Here is a 19,153-nt window from a genome sequence, read left to right on the forward strand (position 1 = left end):
TTACCTGCAGTGCACAGTGATTGGGTGGTTTCCAGACTGCTGCTGCTGTTTCTGAACTGCAGCAATGATGTTGATCATGCCCTTGCCATCTGTGGGGATGCCCACCTCTGGCCAGCCATGGAAATGAAACTGCCTCACAGCACGAGACTTATTTTCCTGCAGGGAGAAAAGACATAAAGAATGCAAAGGAATAGAGATATTTTGTAGCAGCAACAATTTTTAAACACAGTGCTAAGGAACTCTTATGTGAAAACTAAAAACACATGTATTATTAATAAAGTTTACATAGACACTGAGGTTTAAAAGACATTCAAATACATTCAGTAAACATAAATGTATGTAGTTTTAGAAGACGCTCTGGACTGGACTCACTCTGTTATTGGTGACGAGAAGGTCCCTAACAGTGTAGCTATCACATTCCTCCTCTCTCTTCAATTCAATGGACATGTCCCCACAAGCCATCACACCATCACTAGGCCAGTATGGAGCACACTTCTCCTACAGAAGGGGAGAATAACGGAAAATACTCTAGATGCTTTAAACAGCTGCAAACAGAAAGACAGGAAGCAAGTGAACATATCAGAGGCAGTCCACTTTTCTACCTGTCCTCTCTCCTCCAGCTCAGTCAACATAACAATAGAGCAGCTCCTCCACTCCCAAATCATCCTCCAGAAGTCCTCTGTGGTGTGCTGCAGGGGCCCCTGACACGCCATGTACGAGTCCTTTTGCCTGTAGCCCTACATATACACACACACACACACACACACACATTAGGGCGTTTACAGAGGATGCTTTCTTGTGTTCCAAGATGGGTCTTTGGTCGTTACGGCTCATCAAGCAAAAGTTTTTAAGATGCCCTGTTAAGTTAAAAAAATGTTTTGACACACTGTGCAGCAGATCAATGTCAGCTTTAAACAATAGACCAATCAGACAAATCTGATGGCAGGATAAGCATTTTTCTATGGACAAACTTACTGAGCGTGCACAACTGTTAGCAACGGTCTATGGGAGTTAATAAGCCTACAAACAAGCCTTCTATTTTACCGAATTGTGTCTTGCTGTTTTTAATGCAAGAAAGCAAACAGTCCCTTATTGTCCGTTTCTAAGGACGCATATCACCTATGCCAAAATAGGCTTAAGTTTATCAGTATGGTTATCTTTCCATATTGAGTCTGGTTTCCATTTCAGCAGTTGTGGTGTTTTTCTGTTCATAATGCAATTCAGCCATCCAAAAAGGAGGAGGAAGTTAAAGGGCATTTGGCCAATGAAAAGATAACCCTCTCTCATTGAACCTGCTAATAAAACGAACAATCTTACGGTGGAGACAGACACATGTTCAATTCACTGTCTGTGGCTCCTAATGTCAACATGGGTGTCTGTGTAACATAATGGCTGAAAAATGCATTTCTAAAACGCTACAAAACCAATGCTGGAGCATGCTGTGTGGTCTCTCAGGTTCACTGAGCAGTGTTGAGGTAGTCTGAAGCAAACGTTGGCTGAGGTCAGAGGGGTTTTACTCACATCAATAAAAGAGGCGTTGATGTAGTCGGTGTTCTCCTCCCCTCGTTTTACAGGGATGATCACTCTGTTAAACTCATCTAAGAGAAACAGAGATGAAATGTGGTTTAGAAGAATTAAATTATAAGCACATGAAACAAGGCAGCTCAGTTTGGTTGCAGTATTTATTTCAGCAGAGATTATGTCATGTTAGCCAGCCCCCCACACCAAAACCCCACACAAAGTGAATGCACAACTCACATGGAATGATTTGCAAAACACGATTCTTTTTCATGTTGGCAGGCAGGTTCCCTGTTCTCATCTTGTCATTCTGGATTTTTATGGAGGTAAGTTTCTGTAAGAGAGAGAGAGAAAAAAAATACTGAATAGAAAAAAAAAAAAAAAAGTCATAGGAGAACAGTTTTACAGAGCGATACTGAACTCTTTTTGAGCTAAATATTGTATTTCTATTAACCATATTACCAAGTGACAGGTGAATTTGTGCCAAAACACAAAATACCCATAAAGTTTGATTGGATGAACAACCACAACACCAAAATATATGGATGTGTTTTTACCTCTCTTTTAAAAGTCGTTAAGTCGATTTATCTTAACGACGCACGATTATATGGTTAGTTACATTTTGTTATTTGCATTTAGCATTATTTGCATTTATCAGAACAGCCCTGCGACTCACCAGTTCAGAACCACTGGTTCTGAATACACCTCTTCTATGATAAATATATTTTCTCAGTAATTACTAAAGTCATTTTTATATATTATCAAAAGTACAAAATGTCATGTTATGTAACTGTTCAGAGTAGTGTTGTCTCCAGTAGTGCAGTCTAGCGCATACGCAGGCATACGCCGTATGCCCACCTATCTTTCTTAGGATTTTGCGTATGCCCACCTAAAATAAGTGATGATACATATGGCCGCCAGAACAACGAGTAGGCTTTTGACCCAGAATTTTTCAATCTACTAACGCCATGCCGCAGCACTATTGAGCGAATTGTGTGTGTGTGTGTGTGTGTGTGTGTGTGTGTGTTTTAATAAGTGTACAGAGATTCTCTCTAAATGCGCACGGAGCTGCGGGAGGTGGGAGTGCAACTGATGGCACTGGCAAGACAAGACAGTCTAAGCTGATCCACCAATCAGAACATTCATTTCAGACGCGACTGGATATTTGCTAACCAATCATATTTTCTGTTTCAGTAAGGGGCGGGACATTTCCAGATATACAAGCATCTCTGGAGTAACTATAATTTGCGCTATAATTTTATGTCCCTGCTAAAGATATCATACGTTTAAATGTAACTTATGCAATTAAACTTTGTGAAAATGCTACATGTTATTGCACCTGTGCTAGTTTATGATGCTCTTCGCAGATGCTGGACAACTGTGTCCAGTAATTATATCAAATTTTTACTGTTGTCGGTGGTGCCTTTTTCTCGTGTTATCAAATCATTTCAATTTATATTTTTTAAGTAGGAAAACAATTTCACTTTACACAGAAAAGCACATAATAGTACACAAATAAAACAAATAACCATACATTTTTATGTAGGCTATATACAGTTGAAGTCAGAAGTTTACATACACCTTAGCCAAATACATTTAAACTCAGTTTTTCAAAATTCCTGACAATTAATCGAAGAAAACATTCACTGTCTTAGGTCAGTTAGGATCACTACTTTATTTTAAGAATGTGTAATGTCAGAATAATAGTAGAGAGAATGATTTATTTCAGCTTTTATTTCTTTCATCACATACCCAGTGGGTCAGAAGTTTACATATACTTGGTTAGTATTTGGAAGCATTGCCTTTAAATTGATTAACTTGGGTCAAATGTTTTGGGTAGCCTTTCACAAGCTTCTCACAATAAGTCACTGGAATTTTGGACCATTCCTCCAGACAGAACTGGTGTATCTGAGTCAGGTTTGTTGGCCTCCTTGCTCGCACATGCTTTAAGTTCTGCCCACAAATTTTCTATCGGATTGAGGTCAGGGCTTTGTGATGACCACTCCAATACCTTGACTTTGTTGTGCTTAAGCCATTTTGCAACAACTTTGGAGGTATGCTTGTGGTCACTGTCCATTTGGAAGACCCATTTGCAACCGAGCTTTAACTTCCTGGCTGATGTCTTGAGATGTTGCTTCAATATATCCACATAATTTTCCTTCCTCATGATACCATCTATTTTGTGAAGTGCACCAGTCCCTCCTGCAGCAAAGCACCCCCACAACATGATGCTGCCACACCCATGCTTCACGGTTGGGATGGTGATCTTCGGCTTTCAAGCCTCACCCTTTTTCATCCAAACATAACGATGGTCATTATGGTTGAAAAGATCAATTTTTGTTTCATCAGACCAGAGGAAATTTCTCCAAAAAGTAAGATCTTTGTCCCCATGTGCACTTGCGAACTGTAATCTGACTTTATGGCGATTTTGGAACAATGGCTTCTTCCTTGCTGAGCAACCTTTCAGGTTATGTCGATATAGGACTCGTTTGTACTGTGGATATAGATACTTGTCTACCTGTTTCCTCCAGCATCTTCACAAGGATCTTTGCTGATGTTCTGGGATTTAATTGCATATTTCGCACCAAACTACGTTCATCTCTAGGAGACAGAATGCGTCTCCTTCCTGAGCGGTATGATGGCTGCATGGTCCCATGGTGTTTATACTTGCGTACTATTGTTTCTACAGATGAACGTGGTACCTTCAGACATTTGAAAATTGCTCCCAAGGGTGAACCAGAATTGTGGAGGTCCACAATTTTTTTTCTGAGTTCTTGGCTGATTACTATTTTTTTTTTTTTTCATGATGTCAAGCAAAGAGGCACTGAGTTTAAAGGTAGGCCTTAAAATACATCCACAGGTACACCTCCAATTCAGTACATGTCCTATCAGAAGCTAATTGGCTAATTGTCTAAAGGCTTGAAATAAAGGCTTGGTACATTTTTTTTCAATTTCTTCAATTTCAGGCATCTAGATTTTATTTTGAATCATGCTTTTATTAAGAGCAGTGTTTTTTGCCGGAAGCTTCACTTTTCCTGATAAACATTTCGCAACATGGCCCAGTGTGATCATTGAAGACTTTTAAGTCACGTCTGAAATCTCATCTCTTTACACTGGCCTTTGAGTCTGAAAAATAAAATATAGGACAATATAGAAATTTTATGTTTTAATTTTTATTACTATGAAGTGCTTTGGTCAACTCTATTGTTTTAAATGAGATATAAATAAAGCTGAGCTGAGATTAAAGTGCAAATGCTGTGATTTTAATTATATAAATATATATTTTATGGGGGCGTTAGTGAGCAAACCATGGAGTAGGTTGCATTTTGGTGAGCTCTGCAGAAAGCCAAGTTATAAAGTGCATATTTTGGCACTTTGTGCTCATATTATGGCATAAGACATTTTTCAAACTTGCTGTCTCTGTTTTGCCACTAAATTACTAGATTTTTTGTGGACATAAATGGCTAAAAGACTGCATCAATACGCCTATCAAGGAAAGAGCACAGACATGTCAAGCCACGAGGATTTGAAGTCAAACAAACAGGCAAATATGGATGAAGAGGCTGAATTCATCACCTCGCTGAAGGCAGACATTGTTTCACTCTCACGGTCAGAGATAAGACTACATTTGCTGGAGAATTTGAAGATATAAAGTATGAATTGCAGGCTGTCAAAACTGAGGTGGTTGGCCATATTGAATTGCTTCAATAGGAGTTGGAATCTACAAAAAAGATGATGATAGAGGTGGAGCAGGGCCTCTCGGCTTGTTTGGATGAATTGACGGGCCCACAAAAGATGATACGCAAGATGGAATCAGAGACTGCCAGCATACAGAAAAAATGCATGGATATGGAGGGGTGAATGAGGCGATCTAACATTCCTATTTTTAATGTTTTGGAAGGACCGGGCACGAGTTCTCCAGCGTTTGTTTCAAAATTGCTGAAGGAGGCTCAAAACATGGATAAAGAAGTGACGATTGACAGGTCGCATCGCGGTCTTCAGCCAAGACAATTTGGCAGCAAACCTAGAATAATAGTGGCTAAAGTGCACTATTATTCAAGACTGTGTGCATTTACTTTCCCGGACCAGGGAGATGGATCTGTGCAGTACAAAGGAACAAGGATATTCATAGTTCCAGATTACACTGCCAATGTGATACGTGCAAGGTCTGCTTTCAATGAGGTCAAGAAACTTCTTCGAGGACGAGAGGGCATCCGTTATGGCATTTTCCATCCAGCCAGACTCCGTATCACACATGAAGGAAGAGAAAGAGTCCATGGATTCAACGGAGGCGATTGCATACGCGAAGTCAACTATTGCATCGAGCAATGAGGGACAGGTTTAATGATGGATAACTAACTGGACATGACTCTATACTTGATTCTTTATTCTTTGAGTACTATACTATGGGTAAGAGAACTAAGACTGTTGAGGTAATAAGAGACATTTAACATGACTGCTGATATAATTTCAGCCAGATTTATGACAGCATATTTGCAAGAATGCCTCTTTAATTTGGTTATGTTTTCAGCAGAGTAACCTGTAAGACTAGGGTTCCCCGTTAAAAAGCACTTTAATGTGTGGATTTGTCTGCGATGGGGTTGTTGATCACCATAGTTAAACAAGTGATGAGGGTGGGGAATTTAGTGCATCAGGAGTTTGCTGTATTCTTTTTGACAGTTTTTGCTGGATCTGTGAGTATTTTGGAGGGGTTTTTATTATTTCTATTATTTTGGAGGTTCAAATACACAATGCAAATAAGTTATAACCAATCAAGACATGGCTAATACACAGAGTTTCGTTAGCTCAACAGGTTGCCAAGCAACATTTGCAAGCTGGAATGTAAAATCGTTAAACCACCCTGTCAAACGCAGGAAGGTGCTTTCGCATCTGTGTCAACTGAAAGTAGGGATTGCTTTTCTTCAGGAAACCCATTTACGACCATCTGATCATTTCAGACTGAAAGGAGGTTGAGTAGGTTAAATTTATCATTCTAATTTTAGTGCTAAGTCAAGGGGCACAGCAATTCTAATAAACAAAAATGTTCCTTTTGTATTGTCAGCATTAGACGCAGATTCTGCAGGCCGATATGTCATAGCAGTGGGTAGATTATATAATACACCTGTCATCCTAGCCAATGTGTATGAGCCAAACTGGGACGACAACACTTTTTTTTTTCCCATCTCCCAGATATGGATACACATCATCTAAATCTGGGCAGGAACATGAACTGCTATCTCCACTCTTAGATTGCAGCTCACCCACCACTGCAATCCCAACTAAATCAGCTAACTCAATTCAACTCTTCTTAGATACATATGGGGTATCGGACGCCTGGCAATTTCACAATCCTACTACTTTTTTTTTTTCCCTTCCTTTCACAAAACGTATTCACGGATAGATTTTTTTTAATTTTTATAGATAAACATTTCCTCTCGTTGATTAGTAACTGTGATCATCATGCAATAGTTATTTGTGATCATGCCCCTTTATTAATGACACTGCATCTCCCGAATTCATTTACGGAGTACCGTCCATGGCGTTTGAACACTCTTTTGCTTTGATGAAAATGTTGTTAATTTTATATCAAAAGAAATATCTGTCTTTCTAGAAAATAATCAGACCCTAGGAATGCTGCCTTCTGTGGTATGGGAGTCAATAAAGCCTATTTAAGAGGGAAGAATATATCATACAATGTTAACTTGAAGAGAACTCAAATAGCCCATCTAGAGAAACTTACTAGTGATATTCTATAATTGGACGCAATGCTGGCCCGGTCTCCGATGCTGGAGCTTTTTAAGGAAAAGACTCATCCTTCAAACAGAATTCAACTTTCTATCCACTAAGCGAATTGAAAACCGTATTAATAAAACAGCACAAATCATATGAATATGGTGACAAAACTGGGAAAATCCTTGCTTAGCAGTTATGGCAGAAAACATTTCGGTTACATACGTAACCTCGGCTCCCTGAGATGAAGGGAACGAGATATTGCGTGCTTACGCATATGGGGAACAGAATCCCATCATGGCACACTACACGACATAACCATCTAGACAGGAAACATGATGCCGCAGTCCCAAGGGACGGCGACCAACAAGAGTATGCCGCAAGTGAGTGACCCTCATGTTGGGCCAGGAGGGGAGCACTCAGAATGAATATGAACTACAGTCATACAGAATGACTATAATATACAACGGCCTGATGCAGGCGGTTGTGTAAAATGATGTGGAGCCCGTACTTAAGGGGAGGGGCATAAGTATATGTTTGGCAAATGAAATAGCAAGAGCTAGGACTTGTGAAGATTGAGACGTTACATCTAGGCTGTAAAACCTTGCGAATGTTTTTGGAAAAGACCATCCTGCTGCAAAACATATGTCTTGTAAAGACACACTGTTCGTCCATACCCATGAGGAGGCTATGCCTCTAGTTGAGTAAGCTTTAACACCAATTGGGCAAATCTTACAGATCTTAAAGTCTTTGCTTAGAGACAGACAATCCTTTCGTGCATCCTCCATAGCACACAAACAGCTGATCAGACAGTCTGAACTGGCGGGTGCGCTCAATGTATACTTGTAGCACACGCACAGGGCATAACAAATGCAAGGATTGTTCCTCATCTGAAATAAATGGAGGAAGTAAGAAAGCTTGAAGGTGAACCACCTGTGCTCTGAAGGGTGTGGTTAGAACCTTAGGCACTTTTCTGGGTTTGAAAGTGGCTTTTGAAAGACCGGGGCCAAACTCCAGACATGAATTGTCAATTGATAGTGCATGTAAGTCACTGACCCGTTTTACTGAGGCCAGAGCCAGCAGTAGTGTGATCTTAATGGAGAGCATGCTCAAATCAACAGAGTCCAAAGCCTCGAGGCGGGGGGGGGGGGTCTCTGCTAGCGCTTTCAGGACCAAAGTTAGGTCCCAAGTCGGGACTGTAGCCATCCGAGGTATTTTTAATCGTCTTGCTCCTCTAAGGAACTTTCATGCTTGCCCATAGTGGCGTTGGCTTCAGGCATGATACACAGATATAGTCGCCACATAAACTTTGAGCATTGGAGTGGCTCCTGCGTCTAATCGCTCTTGAAGAAATGTGAGAATTTCATGTATAGGGTAGTTTACTGGATCTTTGCCATGTGAAAGACACCAATCAGTGAACAAATTCCATTTTAACGCGTAGAGGCATCTTGTGGACGGCGCTCGGGCCTTTAAAATGGTGTTCATGACTGAATGTTTCAGTTCTGACGCATTTAGCACACTCCGTTCAGGGGCCACACATGCAGGTTCCACAGCTTGGGCTGGATGCCAGATTGTGCCTTGCGCCTAAGAGAGGAGATCCCTCCTCAGCGGTATTTCCCATGGCGAGCTGTATAACATCTCTATCATTTCTGGAATCCATGGCTGATTGGGCCATTTTGGCGCAATTAACAGAACTGTATCAATGTCCACTCAGACTTTGCTGATGACAGAATGAAGGAGGCGCACCGGGGGAAGTGCATACTTGCGTTTCGCTGGCCATACGAGGGCCAGCGTGTCATGGTAATATGTGTATATATATATATATATATATATATATATATATATATATATACACACACACACACACACACACACACACACACACACACACCACTACTGGTGTGTTGTCTGAATGAATCAGAATGTGGTGATTCACAATATCGGAATGCTAAGCTCTCAAAGCTAGAAAGACAGCTAGTAGTTCTAGGTGGTTGACGTCACGGCCGTTTCGCATCTGTTTCCAGGTGTCGAAAGTCAGGTGTCCAATACACACCGGTGTTGGATGCATTTGCGGTTAGCACTTTCTTTCTGAAAACTTGACCCAGCATAACACCCTGTTGGTAGATGGCTGGGGCTGTCCATGGTGCTAAAGCTGCCAGACAGTGGCAAGTTACCGCGATGCACAGGAAAATGAAATTACTTCAGTGGTAATGCTTTTTCAGTTTGAACTGAAACAGACACGAAAATTGGTCTGTATGTGCTCCCTCATGAGGCGTGCACGCATGAACTCCTAAAAAGGAGATTTACTGGCTGGGCAAAAGTGTACTTTTTGCCAGTTGACTTTAGACCAGATTTTCCATATGGTAAAGCAGCAAGTCTCTGTGTTCGCTCAGTAGTGCCTCTGACTGGCTAGTAATAACCAATCGCTGAGGTAATTCAAAACACACACACACCATTCATTTTCAATGGGGCGAGTGCCGCATCGATACATTTCGTGAATGTGCGGGGAGCCAGAGACAGACTGAAATGAAGGACTTTAACTTGATATGCAGTTCCCTCAAACGCAAATCTAAAAAGCCGCCTGTAACGTGGTGCAATTGGTACATGAAGTACGTGTCCTTCAGATCTATTGACGCAAATCAGTCCTGAGGATGGATGTGCGATAAGATCTGTTTCTGAGTTAACATTTTGAATGGGCACATCACGAGCACGCGATTCAAGTGTCTCTAGAATTGGAATGGGCCAAAGCCCGCCTTCCTTCTCCAGAATGAGGAATTAATGGCTGTAAATCCTGCTGTGTGTGTCTCAGTCTGCGCACGCAACACCGGCATATCATGTGGTCAGACCACAGATTGTGCTCGATCGTTGTAAACACCAGCTCTGTCTCATCCGTGAGGACTTGCCACGCATTCGCGCAGCAGGCTTATTAATTGATATGAATCAGCCTCTATCGCGTTCTTTGCGAGAAGATTGTGTATTTCGGCTTGCAACGCTGGTGCGTCTTCGGACGGAACCGTGGAAGACAGAACACAGTTGAAACGAGGCGGCCGACTTGCAAATTGGATCGTATAACCATGTTTGATCCTTTTTTAGCACCCAGTTGGAATGTCAGTAAAAGCTCACCATGCGTCTGCGTAACGGGACAGAGGGCAATTTGGTATGCTCATAACATGATATAATGCACCGTTCACCATTGGGAAGCGGTTGTGCATAATGCAAGGCTTTGAAGTGGGAAAGCGCTTTATTGAAAAGTGTGAGTTTCTCGTACATGTGCATTGAGTGCTGTAATCTTTTTTTTTTTCAATCTTTGTAATTCTTTGCAAGATATAATGCGCCACTCACCATTGGGAAGCGGTTGTGCAAAATATATGGGCTTTGAAGTGGGAAAGCCATTTATTGAAAAAATGTGAGTGTTTGGTGCGAGCGCTGTACTCTTTTTACAATCTTTGTATGTTCATGCATGATTTAAATGTGCCGTGTGCCATTGGGAAGCAGTTGTGCATAATGTGTGGGCTTTGGATTTGGAAAGCTCTTATTGAAAATGTGTGAGCGTCTCGTGCGAGCGCTGTGCTCTTTTTGTTCATACATGATATAACGTGCCGCTCACCATTGGGAAGCGATTGTGCATAATGTGCCAACTTTATTGCATGTGATTAATGTGAGACACAGAAAACAAAATATTGAACAACAATATTCCTTTCAAACAGCAGTGTAAGAGGGGAACAGTATTGTGTGTCAGGAGCACTTTGGTCCGCATGTGGGGGGTGGGGTGTCCCGTCTGCACAGGGCTTGCCATAGGCAGCTGCCTTCGTTTGGGCCACGGCTTGCGTGGCTTTACCAGCGGCTCGGCGGCAACATTTTGCGGTGCTGAGGCAGCTGGTGTGGGGTTGTTAGCCGGGTGCTGGACCAAGACAGAACGGGAGCGAGCTGGTTGTGATAAAGTACTGCTCCGTTTTGGCATAAATTGTTTGATTGTTGCTGAGTCGTGACATAGCGCTCAGCAATTCTATTCACAGAGCCTCCAAAAAGGCCAGCTGGAGACACCGGAGGATCAACTAGAGCAGCTTTTCCCATGTCACACATTTCCGTGAGGGTCAGCCAGATCCAATGGCCTGTGCAGTGATTTTGTGGCTCGCAGCACTAAGTCCATAGTGGTCCTGAGCTTTTTGAACGTCTCTGGATCGTAGCCTTGCTCATCCATTTGTTTGAGGAGCTTAGCTTGGAAAACTTGGAGCACCGTCATCGTGTGGAGTGCTGAACCAGTTTGGGCTGCCGCTAAGTATGCTCTTCCAGCCAGTGCGTATGTTAGTCGACACGACTTAGAAAAATTAACGGGGCGTGACTTCCACGCCCTGCTACTCGCCGGGCAGAGATGTGCCACTACTGCCTCTTCAGGGGGAGTAGTTGGGCATAACCATTTTCTTTCCCATGATCCACATCGGAAAGGATGTAATCGCTGCTTGGGCGAGCTGAATAGGTCGTGTGCCAGGATTTTGACAGTTTGTTATGAACTTCAGGGAAGAACGGGGCAGATTTATGAGACGCGGTTGCTTGACGGCGTCCAGGCTGCAGGAACCATTCATCAAGGCAAGGCTGTGCAGGTTCATCTGGAGGAGACCACTTGATATCGAGGTCTTCGACTGCCCATGAAAGAACGTGTTGCATCTCCTTGTACACGTTCCTCGCCCTCGCATCCACTGACCACTCGCCTGATTCAGCGAGAGACGTGACATCATCATCATCCCCAGCGTTAGAACCGCTGAACCAGACGAGGTACATAATGTATCAGCATATATATATATATATATATATATATATATATATATATATATATATATACACACACACACACACACACACACACACACACACACACAATATACAATTGCTTTATAAGGATACGCAACACCTGCCGAAGCAGCCTGTTCACCAGCGAAGTGTCAAGCGGCGAGGTGGAGTGATGTTTGTTATTGTAGAGAGGTTTCAACTAGGTCTTGTGGAAGGACAACTCCCATATATGTTAGCACGCAATGTCAAGTGTACCGAGTCGTAAGGGAATTATGTGTCAGTCCATTCCCGAAATAAATGATAGCTCAGGTGTCAAACAGGTGAGCCACTCTCGGATTAATAAATGCTTTCGTAATTTTTACTCTGATATAAATGCCTCAGAATCACTTAGGATGGAGTCTCTGTTTGAATCTTTTTTTAAGTAATATAAATACACCCAAAGTTGGAGGGGGAATGGCAGACATTTTAGAGAAACCGTTCTCTATTGAAGAGTTTAGTGCTACAGTGAAATCTACACAAAATTGTAAAGCCCCTGGGCCTGACGGCTTTCCAAGTTAATTTTTTAATAAGTTTACAGGGAACCTAGCTCCAACTTATTATCAGTTTTTGAAGAATAATTTTCTTCTGGGTCACCACCCCCGACAATGCGGCAGGCAGTCATATTACTAATTTTAAAAAAGGATAAAAATCCCCTTGAATGTGGCTCATACCAGCCCATCTCACTCCTAAATGTAGACGGCAAATTACTGGCTAAAATATTGGCTCGTAGATTAGAATCCATTTTACTGTCTGTAATATCTGATGATCAGACAGGGTTTATAAAAAAAATCGTCAAATCATTTTTCAACATTCATCGACTCTTTAATGTCCTTTATGATCCCACTCAATGCGATACTCCAGAGATAGTGATATCCTTGGATGTTGAGAAAGCCTTTGATCGCATGGAGTGGGATTGCCTTTTTTATGCACTAGAACAATTTGGCTTTGGTCCAAGATTTATTCAGCATATTAAAACAATATATTTCTCTCCTTCAGCAGCAGTCCAAACAAATAATAATATATCTCCTTATTTCTTACTACAAAGAGGTACTAGACAGGGCTATCCCTTATCTCCCTTGCTGTTCGCCCTGGCAATTGAGCCTCTGGCAATTGCATTATGAGATGAGTTCAGCATCAAAGGTATATATAGAGGAGAAATCGAGCATAGGGTATCTTTATATGCTGATGACATGCTTATATATAAATCTGATCCTCCTACTAGCCTCCCAAAATTACTCAAACCTTTATTAAAATAAAACCTCACGAATGCAGAAAAGCATCTTACAGAGACATCTATCTCATGGTGGTCTGTCCCTCCCCAATTTTCAGTATTATTATTGGGCTTCTAATATTAGAGCCATGCTGTATTGGATGGTCTGTCCAAGGGAAGAGTTTAGCCCTTCATGGCTGCTGACAAAGGTTGCATCCTGTAACGCTGTTTCAATAAAAACACTTCTCTACTCTAAAATACCCTTTTCAGAACCAGTGTCCAAATATTCTGCTAATCCAATAGTAATTCAGTCTCTTAAAATTTGGGCGCAAATCAGACGAGCATTTATATTAATAGATCTTTTGATACATGCCCCCATAATAAAAAATAACATGTTTATTCCATCCTGTACTGATGATGTTTTCAAAACTTGGGTTGCCAACGGGCTTACTACACTACAAGACCTGTATACGGTTGATGGTTTTATCTCTTTTGATCAGCTAAGAGCAGAGCACAGCATACCTAATTCACATTTCTTCAGATATCTCCAGCTTCGCAATTTCCTTTCTTCATGTTCAAAAAGTTTCCTGTTGCCACCACCTAAATCCCTTCTACATACTGTCCTGGAACTTAATGCAAATTCTAAAAAGATTATTGGTAAGGTGTATACTTTACTTAAAAGTTTTAAAGCCTTTGAATCTATAAAAAAACAAAACAATGGGAAGACGAACTCAAATTACAAATATCAGAAGAAATCTAGCAAGTTGTTTTAGATAAGATACACTCCTCCTCTATTTGCATGCGTCAGGTTGCCATTCAATTCAAAGTTGTCCATTGACTGAACTGGTCAAAACTGAAACTAGCTAATTTCATTCCACATATTGATCCAATATGTGACAGATGCAAATTAGAGCCAGCCAGTCTTGCACACTTGGGAATCAATTTCTTTCTTTTTCCTGAAGCCTTAGGAATACCAATTGAGCCATCTCCAATTACTGCAATTTTTGAGTGCTGGAGCTAAATCTTGGAATAGATCACAGTGTTAAGATGATAACGACATTCGCTACCCTTCTAGTCAGACACCTCATACTGTTCAAATGGAAAGATAGACTTCCGCCTGCCTTAACTAATTAGATTAGTGATCTTTTGCACCATTTCACTTTGGAAAAAATCCACTATTCAGTAAAAGGTAATAGTCAAAAATGTTATAATATCTGGCAGCTGTCTTGTCCTCCTGAACCTTCATCACTATCCTCCTTTGGTTTTGTTTTTTTTACTCACAGTTTTTTAAGTAATATGGTATTTAGCATCTGTAACTTGATAGATGTATCTTTGTGGCCTAGTTTAATTTATAAGAATACGTCTAACGGATATTTGTTTCGCTTTATGTATGCATGCATTTATGGGTATACAGTATAATGTATGTGTGGCAGCATCCGATGCTCTGTTGGGGTGGGATAGGGGATGTTCTGTATCACTGTTAAAAGAACAATAAAAAAACGTTGATTAAAAAAATATATATTTTACATGTGCTGTGTGGTTCACAATGGATAAGTGCTCTGCTCTGTCATCTCATACAACTCATGAGCAGTCGGATTTATTTAAAGTACGTAGCTCGTCCACAGTAAGATTGCAGCCTTTAGCGATTTAATAAATCACACTTGGACATGTCACGACTTTAATTTGATTAATTGTCCATTTCAGTGTACAAGGAGTAAAAAAGCACACATTCAAAATAAGCCTGTGGGCATTTTAAAGCTGTCGTGTGTCAGTCATACTGCGCACTGGTACCAGATAGAGTCGGTTCTTGTTACTACCGGTACTGCAGAAACACTGGTATCGTTACATCATTTTTTTTTTTTTGTAACGACTTGATACCGAAGTACCGGTACTTGACAACACAAGTTCAGAGACAGTACAAAATAATTAGAAAAAAAAGTCTCATTAAAAGCTGAAATTAAAAAAATATATACATATAATAATATAAAAGAAATGGCATGAGCAGTGCAGAATAATTTATTATTTATGTTAGTTTTCTTTTTATTATTCTTTTTCTGGCTGGGAGTCTATGGCAGCCCATAGGACCATATGTAGGAAAATGCTGAAATTTGGCACACTGACAGAAGACACACTCAAATATAAAGGACCCACATTTTGGGTCTCTAACTTAAACTCTCTAGCACAACCAACTGTTCAAATTTACACTTACGTTTATGCTCATAAATTTTAAACCATAAGGTTTAGAAACAAAATTCTTTTTTCCTCTGATTCATTGGCTCATGACAAGTCGGATGGTACCATACCATGGTTTCATAAATTTCCAACAGACTTGATTTTACTGCATTTTGAATTTTCAGAAAACATATTTTTTCAAAATCCTTCTAAACCATATGTCTGATGTGCTTGAAATTTTGCACTTACCATCTAGTGACACTCATGACAAGATATTATGGATATTATGAAATTTTGTAAACCGCTTTAACAAATTAGACTGTGAGCATGCTAAAATGGACTTAAGGCTGTATCTTTGCAACACTTTAGTGCATTGACACAAAACTTGCTATATGTCATTACAAGCATGACCTAAGCGTACCTGCATAGTTTCGGCATAGCACCACCTAATGGTCAGGAAATGTGAAAAAATTGCTATTTTTCTTATAACTTCTGAATAGTTTGAAAAATATCATGAGACTGGTCTCTTCAGATTCCTTGGAAGCATAAGTCTAGTGATACCCAATTGTCCTATGTCGACCATTTTTGGGTGGAGCATTTTGAATTTTGTTGTAAAATGCTGTATTTTACAAATACAGTGGTGTACCATTGCAAAACTTGCATCATGCAGAGTGCGATGATACCCAATTTGCCACGGTCAGCCATAATTCCTGTCCGCCATTTTTTATGTAATTGAAAACCTAGTTTTGCTAACTCTTCCTACGCTGTACATCCGATTTGCACAAAATTTGCCGTGAACCATCTAGGGAAACTCTTGGCAAAAAGTTACGAAAAGCTTTTTGATAGACTAAACTGTTCTCATGAAATGTATCAACGAATTTCATGGCAATATGTCAAAATGGATCTGAGGCTGTATCTCGGCGACCTTTGGCACATTGACATAAAACGTTTTGTGTCATTGTTGCCACACCTTGACAGCATCATAGAAATGTTTTTGAAGAAAATGCTACTAATGTTTTTTTTTTAAATTGTGAAACAAACATGGACTGAAAGATTACATTTCCATGAACTTGATTCAAACTAGATTTTTAAAAGATTTCTCATTTTAATCACCTCAGAAAACCTTATTTTTCAATGGGAAAAGAGAAAATTATTTTTTAGTGGCTAAATACAAAACGGTCTCCATCTTAACATCTGCTGAACACACAGTTCTAAGCTCAAATGCATTTCCAAAGACCATCTGGGACTGTATTACACCTCTCCCAAACTGATTGTCTGACCAGATAAAAGAAGAGGAAAGAAGCAAACAGGAAGATGGTGATAAAAGACTGAAGCCCATTGAAGACAGTATCTGGCACTATACTGGAACAACAAGACTTGTCAATCCTTAAGTTCATGTCTGATGAAGCTCTGAGACTTTCAGAAGTGAAACATAAGCAGAAGAGGTCAGGCAAGCATTTTATCTGGATGAGTTGGATGACATTAGACTACCTTAAACTCAGCTTCCAAGCCGCCACAGCCAGCCCCAGGTAAAGGAGCATAAAGTTTAGCCAGGTGAGACTCCAAAGATGTCACTTCCAACTCTGTGTCCCCATACAGGTAGTGCTCAAGCAAGGCTTGGAATATGAACACATACTGCATCTGTAAGGAAAGAGGGAGGGTGTTAGATTAGTGTCACAAATTAAGAAGCCTCATTTCTTAAGTATTGTTTAACAATTACTTTAAAGGCCCCATGAAATCAAAACTAAAGTTTTGTGGCTTTTAGTCCATATCTATTAGCTTTGAGACCATCTATATGCTAGTATACTTTAAAAAGTTGACAAAATAAACTTTTAGCTGATCCATGCATTTATAATTGACTTTCTTTTCCTTCTAGGACAATGGGCCAAAAATATTGAGAAATCATCTAGCACTTGTGCGTATCCAAATTTTTGTTCAAACAAGTAGAATCTTTAGAATCAGAATGTCCTTAGTAAAAATACTACCTACTTCACTCAAAAAAAAAAAAAAAAAAAAAAAAAAAATTCACTATCAGCAGTTTTACTCAATCCTCCTATGTTAATATAACTTAAACAATTTATGTTACCAAGGGAACTTAAATAAACTGAGTTGATTCCACTAAAAACACTGTCTTGTCAACTTCATCCATTTGCATCAGGACAACATGAATATTATTTGTTTCATTAAATGAAATTGGGCAGAGGATTTCCAGTTCCCAGCATGCTTTGCATGGGACTCAACAGGGAGAGCAAATGTTAAAATTAAGTGTTATGCTATGTGTCTTTGTGTAAAATGAATATAAAGGGGGAAACGTGTTAGTGTTTACTATTTTATGTTGAGATTTAGAAGAATTTCTGTCAATATGTTCAAACTTCTAATTTTAATGGCAAATAGGAAAATAATGCTTATCAACTTATTTCATGGGGTCTTTAAGCTCAGAGAAGGTTTGTCTAAACTCACATCGGTTTGGACCATCTGACAGCGCTGAGCTCTGATCCGTGTGACAAACCCAAAGACATCGACTTTCCTCTCTGCCCCCATCATGTCCAGCATAGCGTCTATCACAATGAAGGTCCCCGTTCTGCCCACACCAGCACTGAGCCATTCAGAAAAAAATGTGTTACTGCATATCAGAGATCATACACATGCTACACAGATGGTAACTGGCATCATTCAAAAACACACAGACAAGATATTGAAGCTCTTTACCTGCAGTGGACCACTATGGGTCCTGCAAATTGTGGGTTGCAGGTCTTGACCTTCTTGAGGAACTTCAGCATGCCGATGGGAGTGAAAGGAACTCCGAAATCCGGCCAGCTGGTAAAGTGAAACTGTGTGACCAGCCTTTGAGGCTTCTTACCAGAAACATCACCCACCTATTTACACAAATACACACAACAGGTCATTATTCTGGCCCCACTGTAATCCACACAAGTCATTATTACGGTTATAATGATGATTACTGTTTGACCATTTTCATTGGCTAATATCTGATAACCGATGCTGATATCTAGACTGCTGATAGGCAGTGTGATGTTGATAAATACATATAATACAATTTAAAGACAGCATTTGTGCCATACACATTACATCCGCAAAACATTCACATTATCCATTGTTAGGGCTATCAGCGGATTTCAAAACTCACGGGAGGAGCCAATGCTTGTTTAAGGAATGTTGCGGGTTTGATACAAGTTAAGCTGTCAATTGCAAAAGAAAATAATTTTGACAGGTCTCTAATTTCGACTGTAAATTGTGTTTACAGTAAGTACAACGAAAGTCTGAAAGGCATTCAGGAAGATTTAGACGCAAATTTTAGTTAAATTTTGAGTAGTAATGTTCTAAATCATCCTTTTAGTGGTGGGAAAAACGTTCTATGCTGAGTAACTTTGAGCTATCCTTTACCAATGAAACTAAATCCTGTAGGTAGACTTTTAAATCTGAACAGTCCCTTTCTGGTATCCTTGTTACAGGCTTTATTGGATTTACATGATCATGACATGAGTTCAAAGATTAGAGATTACTTTACACAAACATAGAAAGCAATTTTATCACACCAGTGTCATGATGACATGTATAATATTTACGTCTAGTGGCTATACCAGCAAAACAATATATTTAGGTGTTTCTCCTCATTTCTTACCCCTCAAACTTCCAGTATAAGTGCTGAACTTTAAACATTATGTTTGTTTTTAC

At 40.1% G+C, this 19,153-nt stretch overlaps 1 protein-coding gene and 1 long non-coding RNA gene across 3 annotated transcripts in view; one reads left to right on the plus strand and one right to left on the minus strand.

Annotated features, from left to right (window-relative positions):
- LOC127430726 (uncharacterized) overlaps positions 1–19,153 on the plus strand; it is a 32,576-nt gene that overhangs the window by 12,801 nt on the left and 622 nt on the right. The gene's annotated exons all lie outside the window — the stretch shown is intronic.
- Positions 1–19,153, minus strand: part of LOC127430724 (receptor-type tyrosine-protein phosphatase alpha-like) — a 63,193-nt gene that overhangs the window by 5,140 nt on the left and 38,900 nt on the right. For both annotated transcript variants that reach the window (XM_051680727.1, XM_051680726.1), the window contains 8 exons: positions 18,167–18,333; positions 17,918–18,053; positions 16,949–17,098; positions 1,759–1,852; positions 1,522–1,598; positions 603–737; positions 373–498; positions 5–156 (listed from right to left, as the gene is read on the minus strand). In XM_051680727.1, the coding sequence (XP_051536687.1) occupies positions 5–156; positions 373–498; positions 603–737; positions 1,522–1,598; positions 1,759–1,852; positions 16,949–17,098; positions 17,918–18,053; positions 18,167–18,333 (1,037 nt within the window). The remainder of the gene's footprint in view (positions 1–4; positions 157–372; positions 499–602; positions 738–1,521; positions 1,599–1,758; positions 1,853–16,948; positions 17,099–17,917; positions 18,054–18,166; positions 18,334–19,153) is intronic.

Source organism: Myxocyprinus asiaticus, chromosome 40 (genome assembly GCF_019703515.2).
Source record: "Myxocyprinus asiaticus isolate MX2 ecotype Aquarium Trade chromosome 40, UBuf_Myxa_2, whole genome shotgun sequence".
Classification (NCBI taxonomy): Eukaryota; Metazoa; Chordata; class Actinopteri; order Cypriniformes; family Catostomidae; genus Myxocyprinus; species Myxocyprinus asiaticus.